General features: G+C 32.3%; 4 protein-coding genes and 1 pseudogene across 6 annotated transcripts; 2 read left to right on the top strand and 3 right to left on the bottom strand.

The window, feature by feature from the left end:
* Positions 1 to 1279: 1279 nt before the first annotated feature.
* Positions 1280 to 4772, bottom strand: LOC120266921 (transcription factor BHLH089-like). Of its 2 annotated transcripts, none has more exons than XM_039274577.1 (6): positions 4375 to 4772; positions 2564 to 2767; positions 2287 to 2352; positions 2129 to 2191; positions 1965 to 2036; positions 1280 to 1769 (listed from the first exon to the last, which is right to left on the bottom strand). In XM_039274577.1, exons 1-6 carry the CDS (start codon positions 4612 to 4614, stop codon positions 1641 to 1643), a joined length of 774 nt encoding a protein of 257 aa, XP_039130511.1. In that variant the 5' UTR covers positions 4615 to 4772; the 3' UTR covers positions 1280 to 1640. The 2 variants fall into 2 exon arrangements, with proteins under 2 accessions (XP_039130511.1, XP_039130510.1); XM_039274576.1 differs by having other exon boundaries at positions 2123 to 2191; positions 4375 to 4771.
* Positions 4773 to 5332: 560 nt separating this feature from the next.
* Positions 5333 to 8107, top strand: LOC120266923 (annotated as a pseudogene).
* A 636-nt stretch (positions 8108 to 8743) lies between these two features.
* LOC120267782 (H/ACA ribonucleoprotein complex subunit GAR1-like) lies at positions 8744 to 13336 on the bottom strand. Of its 2 annotated transcripts, none has more exons than XM_039275466.1 (8): positions 13064 to 13336; positions 11144 to 11224; positions 10934 to 11022; positions 10773 to 10847; positions 10517 to 10632; positions 10168 to 10443; positions 9756 to 9825; positions 8744 to 9212 (listed from the first exon to the last, which is right to left on the bottom strand). In XM_039275466.1, the coding sequence occupies exons 1-8, from the start codon at positions 13184 to 13186 to the stop codon at positions 9200 to 9202; spliced, it is 843 nt and encodes a 280-aa protein (XP_039131400.1). In that variant the 5' UTR covers positions 13187 to 13336; the 3' UTR covers positions 8744 to 9199. The 2 variants fall into 2 exon arrangements, with proteins under 2 accessions (XP_039131400.1, XP_039131401.1); XM_039275467.1 differs by having other exon boundaries at positions 9772 to 9825.
* Positions 13337 to 15932: 2596 nt separating this feature from the next.
* Positions 15933 to 16708, bottom strand: LOC120266676 (glycine-rich protein 5-like). The gene has a single exon (XM_039274313.1). The coding sequence runs from the start codon at positions 16622 to 16624 to the stop codon at positions 16220 to 16222; it is 405 nt and encodes a 134-aa protein (XP_039130247.1). The 5' UTR covers positions 16625 to 16708; the 3' UTR covers positions 15933 to 16219.
* A 6145-nt stretch (positions 16709 to 22853) lies between these two features.
* On the top strand, positions 22854 to 24082 carry LOC120267484 (uncharacterized protein DDB_G0271670-like). Its single transcript, XM_039275159.1, has 2 exons — positions 22854 to 23752; positions 23850 to 24082. Exons 1-2 carry the CDS (start codon positions 22885 to 22887, stop codon positions 23903 to 23905), a joined length of 924 nt encoding a protein of 307 aa, XP_039131093.1. The 5' UTR covers positions 22854 to 22884; the 3' UTR covers positions 23906 to 24082.
* Positions 24083 to 25481: the final 1399 nt, after the last annotated feature.

Raw genomic sequence — 25481 nt, 5'->3', positions numbered from 1 at the left:
GAGCTAGGAGGAATGAATCAATTTATGTTTCATGCCTATTCCAATTATGAATAAATAACATATTTTGAATAAATACAAAAAAATAAAAAACATTCCAATTTTTTGTTTATCTACAAAATAGATTATTTAAAAAAAAAAAAGATTGGATGAACCACTTTTAAATTAAAGAAAAAAAAAATATAAAAAATAAGACACAGATACTTGGGAAAAAAGAGTAGTCCAACAGTGGAAGCGTAGAACATACAACAAGGGAGGGTACTAAAGCAACACAAAATAAAAATATGCACCAATCCTAATTATGAAAAAACAAAATAAAAAAAAATCATTAATAAATATTGAATAATTTTTTTTTTTAAAAAAAAAACCGACTTGCACCGGAACCCAGAGACGAATACGTGAGGGAGCGCTCACCACCAAACTGTACCCTCACCTTGCGCTAGATAGGGATCGAACTCGAGGAGCCACGCTCGACACTCGAAACAAATACCCTACGTAAATGACCCGATGCCAATAGACCAAATGATCGTTGGCAAATATTGAATAAATTACTTTATGATGCCAAACAGAATTTGATAAATTAACTGTGGGTTGTCCATGCATTAAAAACATTTTTTTAAAGTGCAAGATTATAGAAAGATCCCAAAGTAATAATATTCATAGAAAACACCACAAAATTCATATAAAAGTATCATTATCAGATATCAAAGATTCGAATTCCTAGTTTATCCCAAATTTTAAAAAAATAAAAAATAAAAATTCCGGAGTGACATGGAGACAGTCTATAAAGAAATTATTGATTGATAATGAACCAAAACTGAACTAAAGAAAAACTACGTCAGTCTATCACTCAGTCTATGTCAACCATCCTTTTTTTATGTTAAGATAGAATCTTATTAATTTAATATATTATGAAAACTTTAACTAGAATATTATAATAAACAAATAATATACATTTAGAAAAATTCAATTCAGATATTTTCACTACAAAATCACATATATGCATGTCATTTAGCCTTTTGAAAAAACAAACAGTATATTTTCACCACAAAACTACATGATCTTCAATAAATTTATAAACTGAAGCAATGAAATTGGAAGATCTTCATTTACTTCAAACCAAATACTATCTACATCTTTTATAAATTTCTCAGCCTGTATGAACTTCAAAATTCAAGTCTCAGCACAAAGTTGGGTGTTTGAATATCCTGGGCCAACAAAACCAGACTATTATATATGCAAACACACACTAAGGCAAAAATACATGTGGCAATTTAAAATAGGTACAAAAAAGAATTTCTATGTACTCCAGCAGCGCTAACTCTTTTGTTGAATTATGAAGTACATTAACATAGTTTGCAGAGCATTCATGTTAGACATCATCTGAAGCACAGAATATCTCATACAACAGGGAAAAAGGGAAGAAAAATTATCTTCCCTTATGCTAGAATATGGACACAATATGTGATCTCTTCCAAACATGTGCATAGTAATAATGGAGAATAGGTCTAAATTAGACATAGAAATGCATTTGAAAATAATCCATGAACTAAGATAATACGAGGGTGAACAAACTGCGGTATTAGAGCTGCTTCATTTAAGTGAGTGCCCTTATTGTCCTCAAGAGGATGATCTCACATAAGTTATGTTACTCTCTCAAAAGCACCACCTACTTGCATATGAAGCCATTCTGAAGTTGGTTCCTGCTCAAATTCTCTTGCCTGAGAACCAAATGCCAAACTAGGAGCTGTACCAAATGGCTGTGCACCAAACTGTGAAGTGTGAAAAATATTAAAATTTATCTAAACATCAACGAAATTAAATTTATCATAACATGAATTGTTGTTAATAATTTTGCTAGCCAGTTAATCCATGAACTTAACAATAATTGTAACCCTAGTGGCTCATGGACTGGGTAGCAGAAGTGGTGAACAAACAAAACTTGATCTGATACTCTATCAACTTACATCTTTCAGGGTAAAGCCTTCCATGCCTGAGTTCACTCGCGAAGTTACAGCTTCCAGCTTCATTGACAGGAACTATTAATAATCAAATAGATTTTTGTTCAGAATTGAAAGAAAATATTATTAACAAGGACACAAGGCAATGCAGCAAACATTTCTACCTCAACCTGATGCTGTAATGCCTGGATGTAATTGATAATTTCATCAAGTACTGATGCTTTGCCAATTACCTGCAGGAAAATTTCCATGATGTATAAATTTTTACTGAGATTACACCCTTTCATGAATGTCTTCAAGCATTATAGAGATAACTAAATAAGGATACCTTGTTACATCCAGGGACAAGATCTTGTAGGATCTTCATCCGTTCACTTATTTTCTCTCTTCTAGCCTGTCAACATGAGTATTAGAGCTATAGAGTTGCTCTAGTAAAACACACTGATGGCTTTATTTATCTGAGTCTTATTCAAACAAACCTGAAACCCCGCAAAAGTTGATAAAGAGGTAGAAAACAAAAACTTACACATAAATGGCATGACACCAGAGGTGATTCTGAACAAAAAGGATCAATAAAACTAAAAATTTAATTTAAAAAAACTCACTCTCTCGGCCAGGCTGTGGCTGTCAGTTGCTTGGCCTCTTCTTGCTCTCACATGGATGTAATCTTGCTTGGATGGTTCAGATGGTTGACCATTTTGATCTACCGACTTGTTGCAATTGCCTGAACTAGCCTCAGCCTCAGATCTGGAATTGCTATTATCTTCGATGGATTTCATTATCTTTATCCGTTTACCTTCACAATCAGCCTGATCAAAAGGAAATCAAAGCTATTGAAGTCAAGCAAACCAGTCCATTGGCTTAATTTGAACTAATAATAATGCTCAACCCCAATAGGAGAACTGTTATTTTATTTCTATCCGAAATCAAAGATCAAGATTTCGATCCATGGCTTGTCAACATTTCTCAAAAAATAAAATAAAAAATCCACTGACAGCTAGCTAGACAGTAGACACCATAATCTTAATTGAAGAACACATAAGACCAACAAAATGTGATATTAAGTTAGTAATCATGATACGTGTGTTTTAGACACTTGCAAATAACGCTAGCAGTCATGTAGACATAGCCGTCTAAGCAACTTCTTATTAATTTCTTAGAAGATAAGATAAACCTCTGATGCATCCAGGTATATCCAAAATTTCATTATGAAGTAACCTCACTAAGTGTCCCGCAAAAAGGTGAATTTTTAAATATTTACAAGCATATTAGCTCATAAAATCAACGACAATAGTACGTAGATCTTATGAACTAGGAAAGGTTTAATGAAGCTGGCATAGGTTAATGTGTACACAGAACATTATTATTTTGATATGATTATCCAACCATGACATTCATCTATTTGAGTTCCAAGCATAAAGTTGATCTCCAAACTTCATAATTAATTATTAGCATCAAGTTAACTTTCTTAACAGCAACAGCTATATAGACTAGTTATAAGCGAAGGATATAAAAGCAATGGCAAAAAATAATATAACAGATTTTTACACAAAATGGTTATGATTGAGAGGCACAACTTTCCCTGCTATCCTTTACTCTATGGCTGACTCAGTAAACCACTAGTGCTACAGGACTTCCACTTCCTTCTCTTTTGGTTCTTCACTCAACCTTCCAGAGTCCAGACATCAAGAATCCTACTTTAGTGGTTTTTCTCGTCACACAAAACAAAATATTGTTAATTAAAACTTAAAAGTCACACGAGATTCAAAGGCTAGAAAGAATTATAAGCACGAACTTCATAGGTTCCAATGGACAAGTTTTGAAAGGAGCCCCTCTTGGAATATTTTATGAGGTCTGTCATCCCATGAATACGTTGCTTTAAAAAGATTAGTGAACTACATAGTAAAAAACTCTGAACATATTTTGTAATTCACTAATCTAAAAGAAACACATGTATGTTTACTGAAATTTTTGTGGGTTCCGATGCTCCCGGGTCCTCAATTTGCAGGATTTTTCCATGTTACAGCAAATCACCAACATAAATTCAATGTTCAGTGAACATAAGCTGAAAATCAGACCTCTTACAGCGTTACAAATAAGGCAGCAAAGTGGCTAAATCAGTATAAACTACAACTAGGAACAAATTATAATGACCCTCCACACTGCCTCCTACTCGAATTCACTGACCAAAAAGGAAAAATACCTCCTTTAGACCAAGAAACAAAAGAAGAACACAATCAATTCAGATCACAAACAAAAAAAATAAATCCTATTAGAAAAATGCGAACCAAGCTAGCTCCAAAAGGCTCAAAATTCTCCCAGATCTAACACCAAACATTCCAGATCACAATCTAAACCAAACCAAACAGACAAAGAAACAAAAAAAACATTAAAAAAAAAAACAAGAGCAAAATACCAATTCATTGCCGCTGCTGGAAGACACGAGCTTCGAAGAGTCACCTTCCGACCCCGCGGCGGTGATATCCGTCCATTTCCTCCGGCTACGGCCACCACCACCCCCACCGGTGCTCTGTTCCGTGACAGTGGAATCCCCCACAGACGCTACATCTCGACCCCCAATCCTCGCCCCTCCAAGCATCCCATACTGCCACATCTCCCCCGCTACGCCCTGAGACGCCATTGCCACTGGATCCATTCACAGAACCAGCTCAGATCCCTCTTCTCATCTCCAATGCCTCCATTTTAGGGCACAATTGACCTCTGGTGCTCTCCCGTCTCCAAGAAGAAGAAGAGAAGAAGAAGAAGAGGATAGAGGTCGTCGAGCTTTCTTGATTTCTCGATTGTCAGGGGTTTGGTTTCAGGGTTAAATCTTGGAGCGTTTTCACTTATTAACCTCGTTTAAAAAAAAATTAAAATTACTTTTTACTCCTTGGCCTTAACAAGTAAATCAAATTCAAAAGTGGATCTCCAAATAATAATAATAATAATAAGTAAATAAATAAATAAATGATATAATTTTTAAAAATAATTAATAATTTAGTCTTTATGCTAATTTGGCGTATTTAAAAAAAAGTACGTGAATATCCATGGTGTGTTAGTTTACCAATAATATATTGGTACTGAGTCATGTTAAATAAATATATAAATGCAAAATAAAAGTATTATATATATACATCTATAATAATTTTTAACTTTTTTTAAATTTGATAAAAAAATCACTTTTTTTTTTTAATCCTCCACCTAGTTAAAGCCGTAATTATGTAATTACGTGAAAAACAAAGCCCATTTATACAGATTAGTCCAAAAGATAACTGGTTCCGTTTCAAGCTAAAACTTCAAGTTTCCGATTTAGTCCTAAAAAATTACTTAAATTCCAAGAAAGCCCTCTTCATTTTCAATATATATAAACCCTCCATTCCTATTTCTCATCGGAGCGTCCTTGGTCGCGATCGCCTTCTTCCCCTCTTACCAATCCATCGAGAAATCTAGGGTTTGGGCGAGGGTTTCACTGCTTGGGCGCCGGCGATGGGGCAGCAGACGTTGATCTACAGCTTTGTGGCTCGTGGAACCGTGATCCTCGCCGAGTACACGGAATTCACGGGCAACTTCACCGCCATCGCCGCTCAGTGCCTCCAGAAACTCCCCGCGAGCAACAACAAGTTCACTTACAACTGCGATGGTCACACCTTTAACTACCTCGTCGAGGAGGGCTTCAGTGAGTTCCCCGATCGATCCGATCTGTTTTAGGGTTTTGTTGATTTTCATGTATTTTGTTGTGCTTTTTTTTTTTATTGTTTTGATTGATCTATGGGTGAATCTGAGTTTCTGAGTTTGGTTTGATGCATTATTTTGGTTGATTTGGGTTTATATTGGAGAAAGAATAAGGGAGAAGAAGCCGAGGAGAAGATTGGAAATCTGGATCTGGTTTTTGGAGGTCTATGCTTTGTTGATTTGATATCTGATTGTTTGATTGATTGTTTGGATTCGTCTTTCGATTCAGATCTTTACATCTTTTCTCTTTGTTGTGGAATATATAGAGATCAACTGTATTAATGGGGAAAAAATATCTTGGTTTTGTTTGGCCTTTCTAGTATATTGGAAGGTGATGAGTTTTGAATCTATTCTTCTTGAAGGGATGTTTAGAGATTCCCTTAGTGTCTGTTCTTTTGGAGATCATTTATTATTTCCTCACTAAAATAGTGAATCCTTATCAATTGACCACTGTTTGTTGATGGAAAGCTTTTGAAGTTCTTATATTTAATCCATGAAGTTATATTCTCATTTGATTCTGTTTCTCGTCCATGAATGAAGAAGAGCTTGTAAATTTTATATGAAATTAATTACTCAACAAGGTGCATAAATTTGAAGGCTTTCTCAGATTTGAAATTCAAATCCATGATTTTCATATTGTTTTAGAAAGTTAGGTTGGTTTGTGGAAAATCCATCATTCTGTGTACTGAAAATTCTTTTTCGACTGATATCCTCTGCAATTTTTAATGATCTTGTGCTTCTTGTCCCTGGCTTATTTAATTCTTGTGTTTGTTCGCCATGTTGTTTTATTTAAGGTTGTGATTTAGTATTATGGAGGGGCTCTCATTGCTTATGTATGAAAATTTACCAGCTTGTCTTCAAAATGGGGACAATGTATTAAGTGATGCTGCTTTATGGATATATGTTGTTTTTTTGCTTTGGTTTTGACTCTAAAAGACAAACCACTTTATGCTGGTAAAATTGTTAAACTGATCATTGCAATATTAGGCCTTTTACACATTGGATTAATTATTTCATATGCCTCTACATGATGGTTGTGCCACCATACTTGTGTAGGAGAAATCACCTTCTACTAATTAAGTTGTTGCACTTATGATTTGATTGCACAACTGATTTATTTTGCCATATTTTTGCAGCTTATTGTGTGGTTGCAGTGGAGTCAGCTGGCAGGCAAGTCCCGATTGCCTTTTTGGAAAGAATTAAGGAAGACTTCAACAAAAGATACGGAGGAGGAAAAGCTGCAACTGCTGCAGCGAACAGCCTCAACCGAGAGTTTGGGTATCAATCTCTTTCCGAATTCAGTAAACCTGCGCAAAAGAAATAGCTCTGAGCAAATATTCTGTGTGCATACTTAATTCTTATATTGCAACATTAACTCATGTACCCAATATATCAGGTCAAAACTGAAAGAACACATGCAATATTGCATTGACCATCCTGAAGAGATTAGCAAACTTGCCAAAGTCAAAGCCCAAGTTTCAGAAGTTAAAGGAGTTATGATGGAAAATATTGAGAAGGTGATTGTTTTGAACCTTGAGTCCTTTTTTTCTTATCTGTCACCCTTTGTCAAGTATTAGGATGCTATCATTGTGTTTCATAGCGTTTGGTGAACGACAACCAATATGTTGCTTTCAGGTCTTGGATCGCGGAGAAAAAATCGAGCTCCTGGTTGATAAGACAGAAAACCTTCGCTCTCAGGTATTTACTTGCCTTGCCTTGCCAACTCCCACCTAAATGTAGGCCATATGTTTTTGTCAGTTATATATTCTACTTCTTGTCACATTGCTACAGCAAAGATGGTGACATCTTGTCTACCTTGCCAACCTCTTAATTCTTCTTGGTATCTATGTTTTGGTAAACATTACAGGCACAGGATTTCCGACAGCAAGGAACCAAGATGAGGAGAAAGATGTGGCTACAGAACATGAAGATCAAGTTGATTGTCCTGGGCATTATCATTGCTCTGATTCTGATTATAATCTTGTCTGTGTGCCATGGTTTCCATTGCAAATAATTAATTAGATGGATGACTCCGGCCGTGTCCTGGTTTGATGTGACCATGCAGGGCTGGGTTATATATGATTTGGTGGTAGTATGTGAAAATTGTTTGTGGAGCTTATGTGCATCATCATCCCTGCCCTTCTTGTAAGGGTTTCGTTTCAGTATGGCTTTTTTTAGTTTCTAGGTTTTGGGTTCTGCTGGGAGTTTGGATGGGACTGTGTTTGTATTTTGATTTGCATGCGTGTATAGCCTTGAACACCCCTCTTATATAAGTGTCATTACCCCCATCATTTCAGCAATTTGTTTTTGTTTGTTTTTGTTATGCATATGCAGCCCCTTATTTTGTCATGTAGTCTTTTTTCAGCTTTATTTTAGTTTGTGGGTGGTATTTGAGTAAATTCATATTTTTTTTCTAACCGTGCTGCACCATGATTCTTATAATATTTCCTTCATTTTACCCCCTTTTTGTTTTTTTACCCTTATTTTATTGGATGTTTGAATGTGACATGCTGGTAAATTTTTTTGTTTGTTTAAGATGCCCTGTTTATGGAGTGATATGTGGGAAGGTATCATATAGACATAATTAATCGATTAGTTTAATAAGTAATTTATTTTAAAAAAATGTTGATGCTTTCATCTGGAAAGTCAGCATTTACACATTTTGGATATAACAAATTTACAAATCTGATAAGAAAGAACAAGAAACTTGAAAACCTTTCAATTTTCTGAATAACCCATTAAAATGTTCTTTCTTAAAACATTCTCATCTTTTAATTTTTTTTTTTTAAGTTTTAAATTCAGAATAGAATAAAATAACAAATTTACCTCCTTGCAAGGGACAGAGCTCACCTTGCTATTCAACGCTATCTGAATAAAAACATCTAGGCTTTATTTTTTAAAATAAAAACAACCTAGATACGATATTTATGTTCACTCATACAATGCCTCCACTTCTAAAACAACTACATCTGCAAACAGACACAATATAAAAAGTAAAGCATTCACTGGGCAAATGCAAATGAATACCAGCAAGAAGATCATAATCCATCACCTGAAAAATATCATGAATTTAAACGAGAAAAAGAGCTACCACTGGTGTATACACTATGAAAAATGAAGTCATAAATACACTGGTGGGAGTCTTGTTTCAACAAGAGCAAGGAATAACAAGCATGCTCCTTGTTCTTTTTCCAACAACCATGAGAAAAAAACCCGAACAAAATTCAAACTAGACCGGCCAACCTGATTCACTTATCAATATAAAATAACACAGAACCACTTTGCATACCAAGCCCAAGCTAACAGACATAATAGCAACCTCACATCACAAAACATACCCATAACCTTAGATCCTTTTCTTCGTCTCACCTTAGCATAAACCAAGCATGCATTAAGATAAAAGAGCTTGCTCCCACCACCATACCACATCGGCCTAGTTTCCCCGCCCACGGCCACCCATCCTCCCTCTGCCACGAACATAGCCTCTGCCACCACCCCCTCTTCCCCTCTCATATCCTGCACCTGTTTTTTTGTATACAACAAATCAGGGTTACAATTAACAGAACAATTTACAAATTTGAATCAATTGTTCATGCAACCAGAACTAAAATGAAGCACTATCAAGGTATTGAAACATGACACAGGATTGCAAGATGAATGGTTAGTTTTGAAACCATCATCCAGCAAATGCTATTTATTGTTCACATCATTCAGCTCAGACCTTCTGGATTTTACTTGAGACTATGAAATTCCTGCTTGTGAACATGCAACTGCTTCATAAAGCAGAAATTTTTTGACTACTGGATTTACTTGCTTTACTTCCACTATCAGTATGAGTATTCAAAATGAGAAAATTAATGCCCGAAGATGGCTTTGTCAAAAATTCAGTTGACCAAGATACCATGATAAGGACATGTCTCGCAACTCAACAAGATTTTTAGTAAATTGCATGGCTCACACAAATGTAGGTAGCTCCCTTGCCATAGGATCACTAAGAATGCAAAACATTATGAAACAAATTTAAACTCAAGGCAATGCTTCACAGAATAATTATTTGAAACTTACCACGATAACCAGTAACCACCTCTGTCTCGACCTCCGCCTTGACCCCAATTTGAGTTCCATCCACCATTTTCTGCAAGGGAAAACATAAATTCAATGTTCAGCTCAAACCCCAAAGATAGGACAAACAAAGTAACCAATTTCCTGCTAACTTATAATACAATACCAAAAGTTGTTTTGTTCCATATTTTCAGAATATTATCACAGAACTAGTTGTTTCTCCTTATTCAAGTAATGAACCTGTAAGAACAGGAACCTTATATTTTGCAACACTTCCATTAAGTAGCATTACTTCTAGTAATTCAATAAGGTTGTATCTAATGACTAAGATTAGCTAATATTAGCACTACATCAAACGGATAGCTTTAGTTAGGAACCTGTTTAAACCAAATTACTATGATAGGCAGTAGATTACCTTGATTGTAACCATATCCACCTTGATTGCGACCATACCCACCTTGGTTACGGCCATACCCACCTTGGTTTCCATAACCGCCTTGGTTATTGCCGTATCCACCTTGGTTATAGCCATATCCACCCTGGTTGTACCGACCTTGATTGTTGCCATATCCCCCTTGATTGTTGTTGTACCCTCCTTGGTTATTACCATAGCCACCATATCCGCCATAACCACCTCTTCCCCAACCTCTTCCTCTTCCTCTTCCCCGACCACGTCCTCGCCCATAAGCCTCTTTATCACATAACACAAAACAGTTATGCACAGTTCCAAGTAGAAGGAAACCAGCAAGACAACGAGGTAATACCTTCAATTTCACCTTGAGGCTGTTTAATTTGATGTTGTTGCTGCTGCTGCGGTGGTGGCAGCTGCTGTTGCTTAGATTGTAGCCTTGGTTGTTCTGCATATAGTGGAGCTTGATACCTGCAGAATTGTGAAATTAATGAACATCGCAAATAAACCTACTTCATTTACAAAGGCTGAACCTCGGGCCCCAGCCTTCTTTGGCAAAACACTCCTCATACACAATTGGCGCAAAGATTGCAGTCTATCAAACTAATTACCCGGGGGAGTTCTTGTTCAACTCTCTTGTAGACAGAGTTATTGAAATCATTGAAACATGACGCGTCATCTCCAAACTGCAAGCAAAAAATATAAGCAAAAGTTAATTCAATAACCCGATAGTTGCAGAATCTTGAAACAAAGCAAGGTGAAGAGACTTAACGGTACTAGACCCTCCTCAATAGGTTCCCACACATCTGTAATGCTAACCGAGCTAATAGTGGTATCTTGATGCAACCCAGGTATCCTTTTCTGCATCCAAAACAAATGAGAAGAGAGGCTCCACTAAAATCATATTGTTAAGCAAAAGCAAAAGTATAAATTATTAAAAAAAAAGAGTTTAAAATAAATAAATTATATTATATTAAACAACCTTCAGAATTTCTGCAATAGCCACAGTTTTACTAATTGCCTGACCCATTGCCTTCAAAACTATCTCCCCAGTCCGTTTTTCCTGAAGTCACACAAAATATCACCATAAATACAGAAAGAAAAAATAGGCAACATTCAACTTATAAATGTAATCCCCAACAAAGAATATCATATGTTCACACGTGTCATCTGGAAAATGCTCAAAAAAGAACAAACAGTGTCCAAGTTATAATTGTTATCAGATAAATCATTATCCATAATCCAATTCCACCACAAAGTCATAATAACGCAAATTGATATGGGCAAACAACCTCTGCAAAAGTCAATCCCATCCTAATTTGCACAAGACTGAAGCGTATTATACAAAAATTTTGAAAAAAAAATAGCCTAACATTTTTCCGGATGAAAAACATCCAAAAACACTCTCAAATTGATGAGAAAAGCATGGTGTATAACCATGCAACCTGACTCATGCTAAAAAGAATTGATCAAGAATGAGAACTGACACTAACTTATCCTTGAGTCAGTGAGTAGAGGTCATTGACAAACAAAACGGTTTAACTTTTCATTGCTCTAGGAGAGTTTGGTTGATTTCATCTAAACTAGGTATACTAAAGATCGTTCATTAATAAATGATATTTGAAGGGGCCGTTTTGCTGGGTTTCCAACAAAAGCACCTTTCAGAGAAGTCATGGAAGAGCCTTCTGAAAAAGATGTGATAAAGAACTCAATTTGTTAGACAAGAGTCCTTACAATATCATTGCATGAAACATCCATAGCTAAATTGAAAACAAAAAGTTGTACTTTTCATGGTAAACAGAAATGAAATCAAAATCACATATGGTAGTGGCAACATTTTTGTACTAGATACTGCTAAATCTTAAAGTAGAAACAATATTATCAAGATAACAAAAAGAATATCCGCCAAAAACACAGATTTCATTCCACACCATATACGCTCAAATTTATATGAACGCCAATAGAAGAAAAGAAGTTTGTCCGTAATGGAAACTTTGACCTGTGACGATGAAGACAATTTTGTGAAAGACATAATAGAACAAACCCTTTAAACAGACGGCTTGAGTAATCAACCTCAAATCATAAATAGTAAAAGCACACAATGATTCTTGTTCGAAAGTTGTAGCAATTGAACAGAGTATAAACTGGTATGAAAATTATAAATGGTGCTTGCGGAATTCTTTCACTATTACAAAAATCCTCAGAAAATCTGGATGCACAAGGTTCTGCTGCATAAATCAATGTCTAATGGTGAAACGATGAATACGGTCATCTGGTAAATACACAGGCCCTAGCAGGATGACCAAGGAACAGAAGATAAACATTAAAAAAATCATTTGCTCTGTGAAAACAAATGCAGCAAAATACAGCTTGCAGGTTTGAAGCACTCAACTCAAGGGCATGCACAAAGAAAGCTTCTATCAAAAAATGGTGCTTAGAAGATATTGGCTGTAAACGTTTGAAACACAAAATATCCCCATTAAACTTCAAAAGTATCAAAATTAAATTAGCTACCAAAAATTGAAAAACCTTTCCCAAAGGCAATGTCCACATTTCAATCTATGATCCATCAAAAATTCCAAAAGCAACTATAATCATTAAAAAGAAAGCCCGAAAAAAATCTAAACAGAACAATAAGCATCAATCCTTTCATAAAACTCACCAAAACAAACAGGAGAAAAAAAAAACAATAAGAAAACCACAATTTCATCCTGCTTTCTCAACATGATCCCCGAGATTTCCACTACACATTCCAAAAACTCTGATCAACAGACAACCGAGCACGAAAACCCTAGCCACACCAATAAGTGAATCAAGAACGCATTTTTACTTCCCAAACAAAAACGAATCGAATCACAACCAAATAACAAGATTGCAGATAGAAAGAGGAAGGGAGGTATACCTGAAGAAGGCTGGAGGCGTAGGTGAGATAGTTCCGAATGAGGCCCTGGGTGGTGATCCGGATCTCGTTCTCGTTGATCGCGGACTCAGGCCGCGGCTTCTCCACTCTGTGATACCTATCCATAGTTCCCCAAGATCGACGAGCAGTCTTCTCGAGGATTAGGGTTAGGGTTTTGGGATTGATAAACCCTAGATAGGAGAAGGAGGCGCAGCGAATGGAGAGAGAGAACGATGAAACTATTAAAACCCTTGAAAACGGATATGGGAAATCAGAATGAAGCGTTTGAGATTAGGGCATGTCTTCTATGTTTTTTTTTAAAAAAAAAAAAATAATTAATTATTTATTTATTTATTTAATTTATATTTATTTATTTATTTATTTATTTAGAAACCATATAAATGAATCGATATTTACAATATAATTGTAATTATAAAATATATATTTAAATATAGGAATTAAAAATGTATAAATAATAAATTTTATTATTATTATAAATGGCAATTGTAGGTGGATGAAAGGGATGATTTCTTCATGAAGGTTTTAAATGTTTACGAATTATTTTTCATTTTTTATTTTTTTTTATGAATTTGAATTTATAATATTATAACAACAAGGGTTATTTTCAACTATTTGAGGTATGCTACATACATTTTTAAAAGTCAAATTTTAATGTATAATATTTAAATTTATATTTAAACAAAGGAATTGGTTAAAATTTATTGGTAGTGCAAAAGAGCTAGTGATGCTGCCATTGCAAAATATATATATATATATATATATTACGGGATATTTATTGTCCATATTCAAAATGGTTCAAAATAAAATAAATATAGCGGGTGCAAACTTACAACCCAATCCCCTTATCGACATAATAAAGGGCATAGACAACCTGTATTGTTCCCCTGTGCACACCACCATCATGTTACATGAATAAAAAAATTACACATAATTAAATCAATATAAATTTTTATGGGATTTTTGCATGTGTGTGTATATATATATGCCTCAGAAAAGCCTCAATGTGTATAACTCTTGGTAAAAACTGCATTTACATTTTTATCCCTTCAAAAAACATTAATATTTGCTTGTGTATCTCTTTTTGTTAACAAGCATTGAGAAATACAGAGACATGCAAGTTCAACTATTGTTAATTATTTACTATATTGTAGGAAATGTCTTAAGCACCATAAGAGCTTTTCGTTCGATATATGAACTGAAGATAAATATATATATATATATAATTTGGAATGACTGTCACTTTTGTCATTATTCAAATATGATATTTTTTTCATTCCCATTCCCCTAATTTTTATTTAATTGCATTATGATATAACAGTTAAATTAACCACATAACCATATATAAGAGGGTGAAATGATATTTTAATATCTATAATTAATTTAGAAAATTACGTTATCAATGACAGTTTAATTGTTAAAAAAATTTGTATAATTTGGATCAAGTGGTCACTATATTTTTTAAATAATGAAAATTTATTATCTTTTTTTTTTGTCTATTTACTCACCAAGTGTTTTTTGAAAATCTAAATTTAGGGAGAAATTTTGTATTTTATAATTAAAAAAAATTATTTATGCAATTTAAAAATAGTTACAAAATTTTTATTATCATTAATTATTGTCTTACGCTGCACAAATATTTTTTTTCAATGCAGATAAGTTATTCTATGCAATTTTTTTTATACCTTAACCATGCATTAATTGGGAGAAGGAGGGATTGACCCTTGACCTACTATACTAAAGTCAAATGTCTTACATCTATGCTATTGTCGTGGTTGCTGTATAAATATGTATCTTTTATAAATTAAAGTGAATAATTACTAATATACTCCATAAAAATTATATTTACTTATATATTTATACAAAATAGTTTATTTGTTTAATTATATATTCTCATGGGTTAAAAATCAATTCAAAAATTTTATGAAAATATGTATTGATCATTTTTGTTTTATTTATTTTTATTTTTCAAAATGGATAAAAAGAAGAGGGTGAATTTTCATAAATTTTAGTTGACTTTTTTTTTGGTAAAAAGGTATATAAGTAAATAAGAGTAAGTTGTATAGATATATAAATAAATATCATTTTTCCAAAGATATATAAACAATATTTTTCTTTATTAATTTATTTTATTATTTTATTTTATTTTGAGGAGGAAGCATAAAAAAAAAAACCCCTAATAAAAAGGATAGTAAAACTGGAAGTCAGATGGTCCACAGAGAAGTTATTATTAGCATGAAAAACATTGAAAAACATTATCTAATACACATGTTTGAAAAAGCACACCAAAGCACCAATCAATGACTGAATGACCCCATTTAATTCCCAAGACTGACAAGTTTTCAATCAAAAGCTGTTGCCTTACTGAAGACACAACCCTTTTTTTTCTTTTGATGTTTATGATAAATACAGCATGTTTAATTTCAAGCTTGCAAGGATGATTGGTTTGACCATATCTTTGATAAATATTTCTTATGTTGGTTTATATATATATATATATATATATATATATATGCCTGCTTTTATGGGTGCTATCATGCTACCCATCTTCACTTATAACTGCAGAGTTCTCATAAGAAAAGGTGGTGGTCATGATAAACTCCATTGTTTCTTATACATATATGTTTATAAATATCTCAGATAGCATTAATTATATTAATGAAAACATTAAATTATTTGCATGCATATGTGTTCACCTACCTTTCATTCTTTAGTTAGTTTATTTAATGTGTATCTCTGGATTGTTTTACAACTTTTTTTTTCTCACTTTTCGCATATATAATATATATATATATATTCATAAAAAAATATTTCATTTTAACAACCAAACAGAAAAGGAGAAAAAGCCATTGCATCATCAAGCAACAGTCAATAAACCACCAACTTTAATTAAAACAAAACGAAACATCATAATGAACACAAACCCTAATTCACATCACAAAAACTAATTAACACTTTAAGGAGTACTCCTCTTTATTCTCCCCACAAACATTACCCTAAAACTCAAACCCTTAAATAAAATTAACAAACAAACAAACAAACAAAGGACCACACTTCACCACTCCTCCCAAACTTCCTACGTACCCTTCCGTGCATGCATGCATGAAACACACGTAAAACAAACCCTAATATATCCAGCCTTCACGGAAGAATACCACCACCACCAACACCACCACCAGCACCACCACCAACGCCACCACCAACACCACCAAGTCCTCCAACGCCACCACCAACACCACCAAGTCCTCCGGCACCTCCAAGTCCTCCGACACCACCTAAACCGCCAACACCTCCAACGCCACCAACACCACCAAGACCACCAACGCCACCAAACACCGGAAAGCCAACAACACCAACTCCACCACCAACACCGGCACCTACACCTCCAAAAACAAAGTTCTTCTTATCTCCGACTCCAGCGCCGGCGGCCACCGGATTCTTGGTGTTCATCTCCTGAACATGTTCAGGAGTTGGTCTTGCCAATGCATGATCATGAGCTAGTGCAATTGCTAGCACAATGCAAACAAGCACACAAGTCTTAACCATCTTTCTCTCTAAATATATTTAAGTTATATATATATATAATGCCTTTGAATTTTTAGGTGTTGAAGGTGAGTTGAAGAATATGAAGGATTAGGAGAGGTATATATAGAGGGTGGAGGATGGTGGTGGAAGATGAAGTAAGTAAATAAGAGCTTTGATGAGTCTGATGGTCCGAACCATAGACTTTATGATGGTGACTCAGTCTTGAAGTAAAGACTGGTTGTACTACTCCTTGGACTCTGAAAAAGAACCTCATTTAATACTCTTTGGTGGCTCTATGGCTTGCATGTTTGCTCTTTTTTATTTATCTATGTCTCTCTCTCTCTCTCTCTCTCTGTGTGTGTGTGTGTGTGTGTATATATCCCTCTCACAAGTCACAAACAATCTCAGTAATTCAGTTTTGTGTTCTTGAGTTAGAAATATGCATTTAATGGATATATTTAATATTAAAAAGTAGTTAGTTGCTTATGTATATGTTTTTTTTTATAAAGAGATTTAACATAATTTGGAGAGATTCTAAGTGGATTTTTTTTTTAATGATAATCATATGTCCAATTTAACAAGAAGGTTATGAGGAAAAAATTATTGTTCATGGATATATCTATCTCTCTCTATATATAACAGGACTTCCCATCCTTATTCATCCTCATATAGTTAAAGATCAAGTGATCCTAATTTTAAGTTCTCGTTATGTATTATTCTTGATTTTAATACATATTTGTAGTTTGTCCATTTAAAAATTTATTATTTATTTTATAAATATAAATTGTATCTTTTTTCTATATATTTTCTGTTAAAGATGTTTTCAACTTCATAATTATTTATGTAGGATCACATATTCATGGTTTTCGTAATACTCCTTTCGTTCCTTTTTATCAATAGTGGTTAACCGAATATCACGTACAAAAAAATTTAATTAGTTATAATTTACATCTTCACATTTATCTCTCATATTAATTAATTCCAACAGAAGAGTTGAATATAGTTTTAAAGGTAATTTTGGTAAAAATATAATAAATGTTTCTTAATAGTAGATAAAAAGGAACATAGATTTGTGACAAATAAAAAAGAATATAGTGAGTAACTATTAATAATTTTTTAAAAATTAGATAAACCACTGCTTTCATTAAAATTATAATATATATATATATAATACATAATCATTTATATAAGTTAAAAAATACGATGAATATAAGTTGTCATGTAATTTACTTGTGGTGAAAACAGATAAATAAAAAAATGACCTTTGTTGACATTTCTCACTATCCAAACAAGAGAAAAAAAAAACATTTTTATCTTCAGAACACACATTACAATTAATCAGTAGGAGTGAAAGCTTATACATAGAGAAGAGGAAATATGTTATAATTAATCAAGAGGTGATTAATTAACTAACTCAGAGAAAAGGATGGTGTCATGACTAGTCAGATTGCAATCCAACTACCCAATCCAAACATAAATGCCCCCTGACTTACACTGTCAATTTTATTAACTCATGAGGGTGAAGAGACGCTGTCACAGTTCATATTATTACCACATGGTCACTGTAAACCAATAAATGATTCATAAATATATATATACATCTATATTTAATAATATAAAGTTATTTACTTTTCATTTATGATGATTTAAATATACTAACATATAATTAGTTATTAGTATATTATAGAGAAAATTTTGAAATAACACACAAAGCAAGACAGAAAGCATGCGCCATGAAAAGATGGTCAAAATTCACCCACTGTGAAATTCTTAAAGAGATGATATAATGTACAGTTTGGCACTGTAAATATGATTCTGATTTTACTTGGATTTTTAAAAGGACGGCTGAGATTCTCTGGAGTTTACAGTGTATTTACACTCATATATATATACAGTAATATACTTGCACAAACTTTCTTGTTATGAATGCATGGCTTTAGGGTTAATGTTGTGTTAAAGTGAGTGTTAAAAGCCATTGCTGGTCCATCAAGTATATGTCATTAATTATTACTTAACTTTTTTTAATTATAAAATATTTATTTCAGTCCTTACAAATACATATATTTGAATTATTTAATTTGATAGTTTGTGACTTTTTATCAATCATGCATGTGATATACATCCTAGTAAATATTAATATGATGGTAAATTTATGTTATGGTACGCCATGTGTAATTTTTAAAGAAATAATTGAAAGCTTTTTTGGTGGTTGGTGCATGACATTAATTATGTGATTTCAAATGAATAATTATATAAATAATTAATGACAACTCGTTTGAAAATTTTAGTTTATATACAAAAATAGGATGTTAATTTAATGAACTTCCAAAGTTTTTTTTTTATAAATGCCACAAATATTGTTTGGGGCTTGCGGACCGCTCGGGAACAGAGCATTCAACCCCTGTGCTTTCACCTAGTAATATTGAGTTTAGGTTGCAAACACAAACCTACAACGGGAGATTTATTATCACCACGTTGTACCAAGTATTATTTGAACTCAAGACTTTTGAATGTCTCACACTAAAATTTTAAATAGTGGGGCCATACTGTTAAACCTACCAAACATTTGGGTACCCAAATAATAATAATTTTTTTACAAATAGTTATAAAAAGAATAATTTTATTTTAATATCACTTGAATTATATGATCTCATTGATTTCTTGATATAAGAAGAAGAAGGATAGGTGACAAATAATTTTGGACTAATGATTAAAAAAAATAATGTAATGATTAATTAACTACGATTATTAATTATCTTAATTTGGACATTTACTTTTATCACAAACCATAGTTACTTTGGATCTTTTCAACATTGAGCTGAGTTAGTTTTGATTTTTGTTTACAAGCACCTGATTCCATTAATTTATAAATTTAACTAAATAGCCGCAGGGCCATCACATCACCCACATGTGATGTGTTGACTGGGAGCTGAGTCAGCACTGATTGGCCTGCTGACGTGGTATTTTTAAATAAAAAATCATGATTTTTTGTATTTTAACTTCTGAATTGTTTTATAATTAATAAGTTGACTTATTCTTGGGTTTTTTAACTGATTTTTTCTTAAAAAATTTATTAGTGTTTTAAAATTTATTAAAATTTTAAATAAAATTTTAAAAAATATATAAGTTTGTTTTTTTAATTTAAATCCCTTATTTGTTTTATAATTAACAAATTATCTTTTCCCTTTGATTATTTAACCCAAAATTTATTTAAAAAAATTATGTAATTTTTTAATTTATTAAAAAATTAATTTTAAAGAATATATTTGAATATTATAACACAAATTTATTTTTTAATTAAATCATGAAATCATGACCAACACAAATTTAAGTAAATCATGACCAATTTATATATTTTTTAAAAAAGTTATTTAAAAGTTTAATAAATTTTAAAACACTAATAAATTTTTTTAAAAAAATTTGATTAAAAAAATCAAAAATAAGTCAACTTATTGATTATAAAACAATTCAGAGGTTAAAATGCAAAAAATCATGATTTTTTATTTAAAAATGTCACGCAGCCCAGTCAACGCTGACTCAGTGCCCAGTTAGCACATCACATCACCCATGTGGGTGATGTGATGATCCTAGGGCCATTTAGCTAAATATATAAATTAATGGAGCTAATTTATCAAAAAGCCCTTTTTAATTCGATGTAAAAAAAATAACAAATAAATAAATAAATACAAAGGATCTGCTTTGCTAAACTATCCTCGTGCACTTACTGTACATCTAAGAACTCTTTTCTTTTATTCTATTTTACATACAAAGGATCTGCTTTGCTAAACTTTCTCTTCATTTATTTGATTCTTTCAAAATAAAACCCCATGACAACTAATATGAATTTAAATCCTAGTTATTCATTATATATAATAACATGTTATAATAAACTATGTTTAAGCAGTCACATTATGATCGAGTATTTTTATTTTATGTTTTATAAAAATAAATAAAACTACACTTTATTAAAAGAAAAGACAACATAATATAGAACAAAGAGACAAGATTAAAACAAATAAACTATGACTACATTACACAGAGATTGAGCTGAAAATAAAATTGCGATCAAATGGCATGAACAAACTTTTAAATTAAAAATAAACTTGAGAGGAAGGAAGGAAATAAAACTCATATATTAGAAGTGGATAAACATAACTACAAATAATACCACAAGGAGAGAAAAAAAACTAAGTAGCAGCACCCAAAATCAGATTGTAATAGAGATAATATATAATTTCCAATAAACTTGAATTTTCTTCTTAACTTGTTTGATTTTATCTAATTTTCCAAAGTATTTCTCTTGCCATATATTTTTTTACCACCTTTTGTGATTATAAAAAGAATGATTTATTATATATATTTATATAATGAGAAATATATATATATATATATATATATATACAGAGAGAAGAAGGAAGAACTTTAGAACTAGTAAGGTGGTTCCCAAGTGTTCCCAAAATCCTATACAAAAGCAAAGGCTTAAAGAAAGGAAACAGACACTCACTCCCAAGAGACAAAACTTCTCACCTTTTGAGCTCACAAATGAAATGAAGATTCAAAGATAAGAGTACTGTAAAACCTAAGCAAACCCCCCACTACTCATAATTAACTTTATATAGACATATATATATATATATGTTAAGGTTTTAACTTAAGTTGTTCCTCATGGGGCCAAAGTTCGTGCATGAAAATGCACAACCAAAGCAAAGAGCTCTATATCAATACCCTGTAAAAGTGAACTACAATGACTTCCAACTCTAAAGATAAAGAAAAAAGATATACATATATATATAAATATATCACTAGCTAAAGCAATGCTTCTTTCATTTATATATCTATGTATAATTGTTATAGAGAGACCCAAGAGGATAGATGGTGATGATGATGATGATGGTGATGATGAGAAAGAGGTCTTGGAGGATCACACTTGCAATGAAATGCTTGTTTTGTTGCATTTGCTTCTTGTTAGTTTTTGCAATCAATATTGAGAGTGTAGAGATTGGAGGAGAAAGATTAATGAAGCTTCATGCTATGCATTCAAGTGTTTTTCTTGATAGCAAGAGAGGAGTTCCTAATGGTCCTGATCCCATTCACAACAGGTATATACTGCTTTCTTTATCTTTTTCTCTTATATATGTGTGTGTGTATATATATGTATATAATTAATGGTTTGCATGAATTTTATATCTGTCTACACTAGAAAATATAATGCAAATGACACAAGAGTTGTGATCTTAATTAGTGACATTTTTTTTCCTCATCATTCATCTTTGTTTTTTACTTTACTGATTTCAAGTAAATTTTTATGCATATTTTTTTTTGTTTGATCTATCTAATTATGCTATAAGATATAAGATATGGTGTAATGCAAAATATATATATGGAGTAACATTGCAATATATATAATTAAAAGTTTGCATATATATATATATATATACAGGAGAGAAGGGAAGTCAGGTCGGCGTCCGGGACGAGTATAGGTCCGGCGAAAGGCGGTGATTGCCGGAGAATTTAAGCTTGAATGCTTGATAATTAATTTATGAAGAGGCAGTCTAAATATGAAGAGTTTGAAAGGTTCTCTCTTACATCCAAACAAATACACACATTCAAAGATTATCCCTTGACAAAAGATGAAGAGAGCTTTATGAAGTACCTTTAATTTGGTTATCCTTTTGAGAGAGAGAAAGAAAGAGAGATGGATGAATATGTGTGGAAGACGAATGAATGGAAAAAAATAGCATATATTTAAAAGAGAGATGCATGTTGAAGTATCCAACAAGCACATACAGTTGTATTACTTTCACCTTTTGTTGTTGATAGGGTTCCTTGAATTAAAGCTAGCATTCTCTCAAAATAAAGGTGCTTTCCATGCTTTCACTCTTTCTTTCTTTCTTTCTTTCTTTTTTTAATAATAATAATAATTATTATTATTAACATACTTATGCAATATATATAAGCTTGCAAACAAGTTTTTTCTTTATCTTAACAAAAAAAAAAAAAAATTAAAGTTTTATTTTATTAAATGCATTTAATTCATTTAGCATAATTTTCCAAAGCAAGTCCAAACACTGACTTATAATTGTCTAGTGTAAAATAAATATTTTTAAAAATAATGTGTTAAAATAAATAACATAAAAACCAAAAAAATGAAAGACCACAAAGTTGACCATCTTTTCATTGATTTTCCAAAAATACCCTCATAAACAAACTTACCTAACTTCCTTCACATTTCCCACCATACTCCATTCGACCTCTCACTGTCCTAAACCCTAAACACAACCATGAAGAACACCACCATCATTCTCCTTCTCTTCTTCTTCTTCATCACTCTCATTAATATCCCATCTCCATCTTCCTCTCAATCCTGCAAACCTTTCTGTGGCCCTCTCCCTCTCCACTTCCCTTTCGGCTCCGGCCCCGGCTGCGGTCACCCTTCCTTCAACCCTCACATCACCTGCAACCCTTCTCAACAATCCCTTCTCTTCACCACCTTTTCAGGCACCTACCCTATCACCTCCATTGACTACACCAACCACCTTCTTTTTATCCAAGACCCTTCAATGTCCACATGCTCCACCTCCTGCTCCTCCCCTGGCTTCTCCCTCAACTCCAATGCACCCTTCTCCTTCTCTGACTTTTCCTTCTTTGCCCTTCTCTCCTGCTCTTCCTCCTCCTCCATCATCACCACCACCACTACTCTCTGTGACAACTCTCCCATTTGCACCTTACTTTCATCTTGTCCTTCTTTGTCATCCTCCTCACCTTCTTCCTGCTGTGTTTACACTCCTGTCACTCTTGGCCCTGCTTTTCAAATGAACCTTAAGTCTATGAATTGTAATTCATACACAGCAGTTTATAGCTTCAATGGTGATGAGACTAATCCAGTAATTTGGAAGTATGGTATTGTTCTCAAGTATAAGTTCAGTGTTGATGATGCTTATCCTTCTTCATGTGATTCTTGTGAGCAAAGTGGTGGTGTTTGTGGTTTTACTATTACCGGAGATTCTTCTTCTTCGTCTTCTTCTTCATCGTCTTCGTCGTCTTATCGGTTTTCTTGTAACTGTAATGGTGATATGAATACAACTACCAATTGTCACTTCCCTTCTTGGAGTCATGCAGTTATCTTCTCTTCTCCTTCTTCTTGGACAGGTGATCAGAATTATATATTAATCACTGTTTTTTTATATATGTTTATATCTTGATTTTGTTTTTGTATTTTCTGAATTTATTTTTGTTATTCTTGCAGGATTAATGTGTTGGATCTTATCTTTGGTTTGGATGTTTATAATAAGATTTTATTAGTTCATCAACAAGAGGGAAATTAAGCTTGTGTGTGTGTGCGTGTGTGTTTTAGAAGGTATGTTCAATTTAATTTTTAATGTGGTTAGTGATGAGGGGATAATTAATGTATTAGTTTATGGAGGAATATTGGAATAATAGTGTTGATTAATGTGAAATAAAGTTAAGGTTCTTCTTCCATGATATATGCTATATATACTTGATCTTATATCTTTTTGCTTTTTTATTAGATCATGGTGGACCAAAGGTGGTGCATGGTTTTTATTATTATTATTATTATTATTATTATTATTGTCATTTTCTTAAAATCTTTATATTTGGTTTTTTACAACTGACGTATTATTTATTGGGTTGTTTGGAAAATGTTTAACTAGGTTTTTTTACATGTAATATTAGATGTTAATATATGGTTGCAGTTTAAAGTGAAAAATGAATCCAAAAATTAGAAGCTTTTTAGAGTGTCTTAAATCTCAAGACTAAAAAAGTCATAGCTCTAGAATCAGAAACCCATAAAACAAAAGTGTTTATTTTTTTACTTGAAGAATCAAAGAAAAGAGAGGTCAGTGAAGGAGATGGGGAATATATGCTCTGTTTTTTTTATGGAATAAAATTATAATAATCACATGGCTATTAAATTGGTATACAAACATATACATATATATATATATATATATATATATATATATATATATATATATATATTGTTGCAAAGATTTAACAATTCACTATAAAATCATGTAGTAAAATAAAATAAAATAAAATAAAACAAAATCATTTAGATAGATTCGGATTAAAATAGTATTCTTAAATGTAAAGGTTTTGAATTTTATTTTCATCTCCTGTATATATATTCACTTATTCACTTATTTATTCCTTGTTTTACTAAATTAATCATGAAATTAGGAAAAATAATTTATTGATAAAATTTTGTATATTTTTTTTTTCTAATGGGACTATTTTCAGTATGAATTACCCCTTGAAAAGCTTTTAACTCATAATTTCCTCATCACATTTCATTTATTTATCATTTTTTTAGATAAATAAAACTCCCCTTTTTGAGCATAATTTTCTTAAATTAAAAAAATTCAACTAATTTACCAAGTTTAATGCATAAATATCTTCCTTTTGAGGATAAATCTTATTTCTCAAGTAAACATGACATAGACATCCATAAAAAAAAAATTATACAGAATTTAATTATTTTAAATAATTAAATTAAAAACTTGTTTTTTTCTTCTCCCTCTCGTTTTTTTTCGTATTTTTTCCACCGGTTTCCAAGAAGCCAGGGATTTAGACCGGGCGAAATGATGGGAGTTTTATCATCCAAAATCTCCAAGATGATAATGTTAAAATTGAGAGATGTATGATGCTTAATAAGTTCTTATGTCCCAATATATACATGCTTTGTGGTTTTTAGCAAATCAAACTCCTAAAATAAATAATGTTATTGTCAAAGCTCAAAAGTATTGGATAAAAGAGAACGTTGTAAAGCATTACTTTCATGACTTTCAAAAAGAAAACTAGATTCCTATATATATATTTATAAATACACATAATTACACAAGCACAAACTGAAAGG

Source organism: Dioscorea cayenensis, chromosome 8 (genome assembly GCF_009730915.1).
Source record: "Dioscorea cayenensis subsp. rotundata cultivar TDr96_F1 chromosome 8, TDr96_F1_v2_PseudoChromosome.rev07_lg8_w22 25.fasta, whole genome shotgun sequence".
Taxonomy (NCBI): domain Eukaryota; kingdom Viridiplantae; phylum Streptophyta; class Magnoliopsida; order Dioscoreales; family Dioscoreaceae; genus Dioscorea; species Dioscorea cayenensis.
The sequence above is the reverse complement of the archived record's forward strand: the minus strand, read 5'-3'. Positions and strand labels throughout refer to the sequence as shown.

What these genes read in the sequence shown, in the direction of transcription:
- LOC120267782 (XM_039275467.1), bottom strand. Translation starts at nt 13,186, where the DNA reads ATGGATAGGTATCACAGAGTGGAGAAGCCGCGGCCTGAGTCCGCGATC. An exon ending in TTGAACAAGAACTCCCCCGG is followed by an intron (nt 10,633 to 10,772) that starts GTAATTAGTTTG and finishes ACAATTCTGCAG; the next exon opens with GTATCAAGCTCCACTATATG. An exon ending in TGGATATGGTTACAATCAAG is followed by an intron (nt 9,826 to 10,167) that starts GTAATCTACTGC and finishes TTTCCCTTGCAG; the next exon opens with AAAATGGTGGATGGAACTCA.
- LOC120267484 (XM_039275159.1), top strand. Translation starts at nt 22,885, where the DNA reads ATGAAGAACACCACCATCATTCTCCTTCTCTTCTTCTTCTTCATCACT. An exon ending in TTCTCCTTCTTCTTGGACAG is followed by an intron (nt 23,753 to 23,849) that starts GTGATCAGAATT and finishes TTATTCTTGCAG; the next exon opens with GATTAATGTGTTGGATCTTA.
- LOC120266676 (XM_039274313.1), bottom strand. Translation starts at nt 16,624, where the DNA reads ATGGTTAAGACTTGTGTGCTTGTTTGCATTGTGCTAGCAATTGCACTA.
- LOC120266921 (XM_039274576.1), bottom strand. Translation starts at nt 4,614, where the DNA reads ATGGATCCAGTGGCAATGGCGTCTCAGGGCGTAGCGGGGGAGATGTGG. An exon ending in CCAGCAGCGGCAATGAATTG is followed by an intron (nt 2,768 to 4,374) that starts GTATTTTGCTCT and finishes CCTTTTGATCAG; the next exon opens with GCTGATTGTGAAGGTAAACG. An exon ending in CATTACAGCATCAGGTTGAG is followed by an intron (nt 2,037 to 2,122) that starts GTAGAAATGTTT and finishes GATTATTAATAG; the next exon opens with TTCCTGTCAATGAAGCTGGA.